Source organism: Neolamprologus brichardi, chromosome 11 (genome assembly GCF_056152115.1).
Source record: "Neolamprologus brichardi isolate AB-2024 chromosome 11, ASM5615211v1, whole genome shotgun sequence".
Taxonomy (NCBI): domain Eukaryota; kingdom Metazoa; phylum Chordata; class Actinopteri; order Cichliformes; family Cichlidae; genus Neolamprologus; species Neolamprologus brichardi.
In genome coordinates, this window is record NC_142114.1 from 21,778,811 (window position 1) to 21,785,504 (window position 6,694).

General features: G+C 39.9%; 1 protein-coding gene across 2 annotated transcripts in view; it reads right to left on the reverse strand.

The window, feature by feature from the left end:
• myom3 (myomesin 3) overlaps nucleotides 1-4,278 on the reverse strand; it is a 69,740-nt gene extending 65,462 nt beyond the window's left edge. For both annotated transcript variants that reach the window (XM_087848340.1, XM_087848342.1), the window contains exons 1-2: nucleotides 4,105-4,278; nucleotides 1,265-1,391 (exon numbers count right to left, since the gene is read on the reverse strand). In XM_087848340.1, coding sequence (XP_087704466.1) covers nucleotides 1,265-1,371 — 107 coding nt within the window. In that variant the 5' untranslated portion in view covers nucleotides 1,372-1,391; nucleotides 4,105-4,278. The remainder of the gene's footprint in view (nucleotides 1-1,264; nucleotides 1,392-4,104) is intronic.
• Between the last annotated feature and the right edge of the window lie 2,416 nt (nucleotides 4,279-6,694).

A 6,694-nucleotide genomic window follows, 5' to 3' on the forward strand; every position in this document is an offset into this window, starting at 1 on the left:
GTCATTATGTCCAAGACACTTCACTCGTTGCCTACTGGTGGTGGTCAGAGGGCCCGGTGGCGCCAGTGTCTGGCAGCCTCGCCTCTGTCAGTGCGGCCCAGGGCAGCTGTGGCTACAATGTAGCTTGAAATCACCAGTGTGATGGGTGAATGACTGAATGTAGTGTATGTAGTGTAGCGCTTTGGGGTCCTTAGGGACTAAGTAAAGCGCTATGCAATACTCAGATCAGCCTTTCTGGCACCAACAACCACGCCACATTCAGAGTTACTTACATCATCTTTCTTCCACATTATAATCTTTTGTTTGACTTTCACCAGGTCTTGACCATGTTTGCAGGCCTAAATGCAGCGAGTTGCTTCCATATGATATTTGCAATAATAATCAGTTGAACAGATGCATCTAATGAAGTGAATTTCATGTGTATGCAGTACTTATTGATCACTGATGACAGTAAATCCATGTAAAGGCCACATGTTTAAGTGCGTTTAGTTCATTATATTGATAAGTAGTGGTTTTTAAATGAAAGGGTAAAGGATTACTCCTCCTCTGTGCTGTTAGCAAACCCCATGAAAAGACCAAAACCAACTCTTGATTATAATGTTTTGACTTCACTAAGCCTGTATTTTCTATTTAAGTAATAAAAATGGAAAATAAATCACATGAAATTATGCACAGAGCAATGCTACAAGGAACAGTTACTGAATAGTCAAATAATCACCAGAAACAGACCTGTTTTGGTGAGAGCCGTTGTTTTTGATGTTTTTTTCCTTGGGGGACGGTGTGTCGATGTTCCCTAAACACCTTAGGCAACTAGTTGTTTTTAGAAGTGTAACAGAAAGCGATTCCTAGCAAAATTATCAGAAGTTCTGATCTGACAGACTTCAAGCTTAACACTGCATTTTTGTGAGCCCCCAGCAATACACCTGCCAAGTTTGAAGTAAATCGAAAGAATAGTTGCAGAGAAAAGCGGAGAACACATACCACACATAACACGATATAAAGAGGTTCCTGTGTTTATTAGCGAGATGAAGGAACATGCCACTTAGTGTAGCTTGTTGAGATTTTTCTAGGTTTTGGGCAACAAAGAAAGCCTTTGGCAGAAAAGAATAAATTGGATCTGATGTCAAAGATAATACCTTTAGGATTAGTTCCTCTTTGGTTGTGGCATTTCCCGAATTTTGTTAAAATGAAGATAAATATTATCAAATTAATTCATTATAAATGGCATGCAGTGATGCTGCTATCACTGTGTGTCTGTTTGCACCTTGACGTGAAGGTCCTCTTCTTGATCTGGGAGGACAGCTGCATGCTGTGAGACATCTGGGACGACTGCTCCTCCTGCTCTCGATGCATCACCATCCTGGTTTCCATGGTAACCCCCCAACCGGCACCTGGGAGGGGAGGGGAAGCTACGAGTGAGCATGCAGAGGTGTGTAGGAGGCAATGTGATTGTCAATAGAAGTCAGTCGAGCACTAAAGGCACTGTAGCCTTAGCCATGAGGGTATCTGTATTAGTAATCAGCAACCTGAAGCTGGGTTTGAAATTGAGTTCAGATTATTTGCACGATTATGCATATGTTTACAGTGAAGCTTTTCAAAAGCAATAGATTTATAATGGGAAATAATCAGCCCTAAGTTTTAATTGTATATAGAATATTTGTCGTAGTGCTTAAATCTCTTATGATATTATATTGAAGTGACTACAAACAACGAACAAGGCGATAATAATTATAATTATATTTCTAAATCTACAGCAATCAAAAGAGGTTATCAAACACCCAATACTACTTCGATAAAGGGGTTTCAATCCAATATGTCAAAGATACACTTCAGAGAGGAAAAGAAACTGTTCAGAATCCTTTTAATACATTAAAACTGATTAAGCATTTTAATATGTAGCTTTACAAAAACATTTGAAATACTGCTGAAACTACTTTTTTCCATTAAGCTGCTGATTATTATAGGCTCTTGTCGTACAGGTCTAGAGACTGAATGGCGACTGTCTAGCAACCTGTGGTTGCTATGGAGAAACATATATTCCCCAACCAGCTGGCAAGTGGTTGCTGGAGGTTTTTTACTGTTGCTAGGCGACATTGCTTTCAAAGAGATAAACTGTGCTGGAGAAGTCACTGACTTGTCTGCAGACATTCACCAGCTACTCACTAAGTGGTTGTTAACCTTTTAAGATTGTAATGCGAACTGGAAACGAAGACTGTTCGCCTTTTGAAATGTTTTGTGACACAACTTTTACTTTGAAGGTGAACGTTCTCTATTTTCTTGGGGTTTTTTTGTCACACTTTTTTGTAATTTCACTACAGCTCTGAGGTTAGTTTGCAAGTTCTTGCGTCAGGGTTTCTGGGTCGATGACCCAGCGTTTTCATTTTTGAATTTTGTCGCTGTTTAGTTTCACATTTTATGTTTTATGTTTGCCCCGGTCTGTGTCCATTATGTTCTGTTCCACTTCCTGTGTGTGATTAGTCAGATTCAGTTCAGCTGTGTTCTCACCTGTCTCTCATCATTATCACTCCTGTGCATTTAAGTCCTTACTTTCCTCCAGTTCATTGTCTTGTCATTGCTGCCGACAATTCTGCATGTGTGTTTTTCCAGTTCAGTTAGCCAGCCAGCCAGCCAGCCAGCCATTCAGTCAATCAGTCAGTTTCAGTCTGTTATATCCCATTCATCCTGCCTTTGTAATAAACACTGTCCTTATCCTTCATAAATCCTACGTTTGGGTCCTCTCTTTCTTCTCTCCACACTGCGAAGCCCTGACATCTTGCAGACAAGTTAGTACCTTTTATGCAAACTGCAGTTGACCATGGAGATCTGCTAGCAACCAAATCAACCGCAAGAGGTTTTCTTGGTGCTCCACCCAATTTGGCAACGTCCGAAATCACTTGCAAACCGGCCAGGGAATAATCATTTTACCCCAGCGACTGGGGTTTCTACTGGGCCTCTAACTGGAAATTGGAGCTTTAGTTATTGGGTTAACCTATAAATTGGTAAAATAGAAAAGAAAGCTAAAGAAAAGTGAAAACCTACAATTTTTTTGTGTGTTGTTCACTGTCCAGCCTACTGTGTTGTGACATGTTGAAATGGTGTGAATCACCCCCTTTTTTTTCAGCAACTGAGCCTCTTACATTTTATCAGTTGAGCTTGGCCATAGTGTTGCACACACCCTGTCCATCATTAATCATGTGTTTGCTCTGGGGAGGTGAGTGCAGAGCGCACCCAACAAACAGAATCAGGTCGTGCCTGAATGATAGCTTCATTCACCCATTCCCAATAGCAGCCACCTGTGTTAGCAATATAAACAAGCGCAATGTGTTATCTCTTCTCATCTCCTTCAATTGCATTGTGGAAGAGGTTTGGGGAACAGGCTAATACGCTTGCAGGTCAGCTGATTCCCTTGCTGCTTTACTTTATTTTATTTTATTTTAGTTTTTATGCGTCTCACTGCTGCCCAAGGGGAGAGGTTTGTTTGAGCACAGAGGATAGTAGGTCAACCTCTGGCACATTGGAATTGATCAATCTCCATGGGGAAGCCTGGATCCCCAGGCCCCTGGAGGGAAAGCAGATAAAGCAAAGTGGTTCTATTTCTTATGCACCGTGCAATTTTTTTTTAAAGTCTCTGGAGTAATGTGAGAGCTCATTTTCTAGGTCTGATGTTAATAATAATAATAATAAAAATCTATCAACCTGAGACAAAACAAGGTAAATGATTCACAGTTTTAAACATCGAAGGGAAAGAAATTATACAAATACATCAGGAGCTTGACTTGTGGTCTCCCAGGAGAGTAATTAAAAAGCTGCATCCACTAAGGCCATTAAAAGACAAGACAATTAAGAAGTTCAGCTAGCAGAAGAAGCGAGCAAACGTTTTCAAGAGAAACAAGAAGAGAAGGGAAACCTTTTTGACAAAGCAAAAACACTAGCAATTAGCTGCATTATGCAAATGTACTGTAGAGGTACAGTGCATGCATTTTACCCAGGCTTAGTGTTATTAGGTACTCTAATTCCTCAGAAACTGATGAACAGCAAAAAAAACCTTGCTTGCTATTTGTGGTAGATCTAGCTAATGGCTGAGGAAATGGAAATCCCACTCACAGTTTCTCTTGTTGCCAAAGATCTGTAGGACGAATATATTCCACTTCCTTTTGTCTCCCTGTCTCACTCCTTGAAGATGCTTTTCAGTCTTAGTGTCTCACCTCTCTTTATTGCCTTTGACTGTCTGTCTGTCTTCATCTACTGTACCTCACTCTCTCTATGTCTCTTGAGCAATCAGGGTGACCCTGAACTCGGTGTCCTTCACTGCCAAGTATGTCGACAACACAATGCTGTCTCATTCTTAAGTTGGTAAATATAGACCAATGACACCCCTGTGTATACAGAAACGTGTGTACACACACACACACACACACTGCCAGATCGATTTAGAAAGATCTTTGTGTACAAGCAGCTAAAAGATGAGACAATAGCTCCCTGTACAATGAAACCCCAACAGCTGAAAGTAACAGCTGGAACGGCCTCAGGAGAACAACTGGCTGTGGTAGAACTACAAACTGCCACTAAAAGAAATATATATTTATTTCAGCCCTCTCAGCACTGTTCCACCTGGGTACAAATGGTAGAAAATTAAAGGCTAAAGCACTGGGGAGGTAGATGCCTGTGGTGAGAGAAGGAAGATCCAGAGAGAACGGGAGAAAGCGAGGAAGAAAGAAATGATAGTTGAAAACAAAAGCAAAAAACAATAAGTAGTATTTGAAAAGGAAACTGTCACTGTCACATTAACAGTGACCAGTTAGTCTGTTTTTAAAAGAAAGCAGTTGGTATAATGCAGGCTTCCTGTGTGATCGCTCGTGAATACAGAGCAGAATCTTTCTACTGTTAAAAGGATTGCAATGACTTTTGGTTCAGAAAATGATGATGATGCCCACAGGATGAACCCTAATGATTGTCACCAGCATTTCATAATTTACACACATCCTCAATAGCTTAGCATAAACGGCAGTAACATTTATGGCCCTCTGATGATTAATGTACTAGAGTAGCTTCACTTATACTTTCTAGCCCCTCAGTTTGCCATCTGTTTAAAGTAAAATGTTTTAAATCAGCTTTCCTCTGATTGGCTACCCAGTCAGTGTTCACAGAGATGACCATATTAGTGGTATCTGCTTGCATTGACATCAGACAGGGCCAAGAGTTGAAAAAAAAGTTTGAAACTTAACCAAAGCAGTCCAAATCCTGAACTCTTGGCTCACAGGAATACTTGTGCATATAGTCACCTTATCTGTGGGTGTATGTGTACTTTTAATCTTATTTTAGTCTTTTGTTTTGCTACTTGGAGAATGATAACACGTTCAAGGACGAAACTAATTTGAAACCTGTTACACAGGGTTGTGTTTTTGTGGCTGGCTTTAGTAATTAGTTCAGTAAACACTGGATATCAGTTTCAAACTTTCCAGAAGTTTCCTTTCATGATTTGACTTCGAGTTGATCCTCTGCAGCACGACTTTTTTCACATTGTTTCCTGTCTTTCGTTTGTTGTCTTGGCCATTGTTTCGTCTAATTAAATATGGCACTGTATTCCCAAGAGTTTATTGGAACTGTGTCTATTCATGTTGCTCTCAAAACTTTTTATCTCTGGAAACATAAACTTGACTGAAATCCACTTTTAGGACATTAAATCTGCAGACAATTTAAAGGAAATTGACATTTTACTAAAGTGGTACAAGATTTTCTTGTGTCTAGTGGTCATTTGACTCACAGAGACTCAAAGCATTCATTGTTTAAGGCCATAGCAGCGTATAAAAGGTTCAGGAGTTATTTATAAGCTTTTAGTTGCCACACCTGCCTCTGGAATATCAGTGCACAATACAAGCTCAGGTTGCCAGGCTTTCTTTTCTCATACATACACGAGCAGTGACCGTCTGACTAAGAATAACTGCTGAGACAAAGCAGCTGAGGGCCATCTTTATTGGTTCCTCTTTCTCTGAAAGAGTCCTCAGCTTTAAGGTTCACCAGGACCATCTAATGTCAGTGCTGTCTTATATTTTTACCATAACTGCAGAACAAAGAAGAGGCCTTTAACGTGTTTTCTTGGATCCTCAGAGAGACATGAATGATTTAGCACGTTTGTTACCAAATTGCTGAAGTGCTGTCATGCTCAAAAGCTCGATGGGAGCAGCTTCTGTCTGTTTAGTGCCTAATTTATTTAGGCCACTTATGCAGATCAGTTTGTTTGCATGTTCCCAGAGTAATAGCTCTGGGAACATACAGTACAGTCAATTACATTCAATTACTACACGTGCCAGGTTAAACATGTACGGTAAGCCAAGAGGAAATAAATATTTGCAGCACTTTCAGAATGACTTATGTGTTATTAATCATTAATGCTTATTCACAATTCATGCTTGGACTATACTTTTACTTCTTTGAAGTACGAATAAAATTATTTATTTATTTTTTTTTTTGGGGGGGGAAATCATGGAAATCATATCATTTCATCTGAAGCTCACAAAGCGAGAGGTTGCATTGACGAGAACTGGTACATCCAAGCTGTTTCTTCTGACTTGTCCAGAATATTTTATATGGATCAGTGGTGGCAAAAGGAAAATTAGGAGAAGCTGTATTAACTGATTTAAAGACAGTAATTGATCAGAACCTACAATAAGAGCGAAAACTCAAACAATTTCCC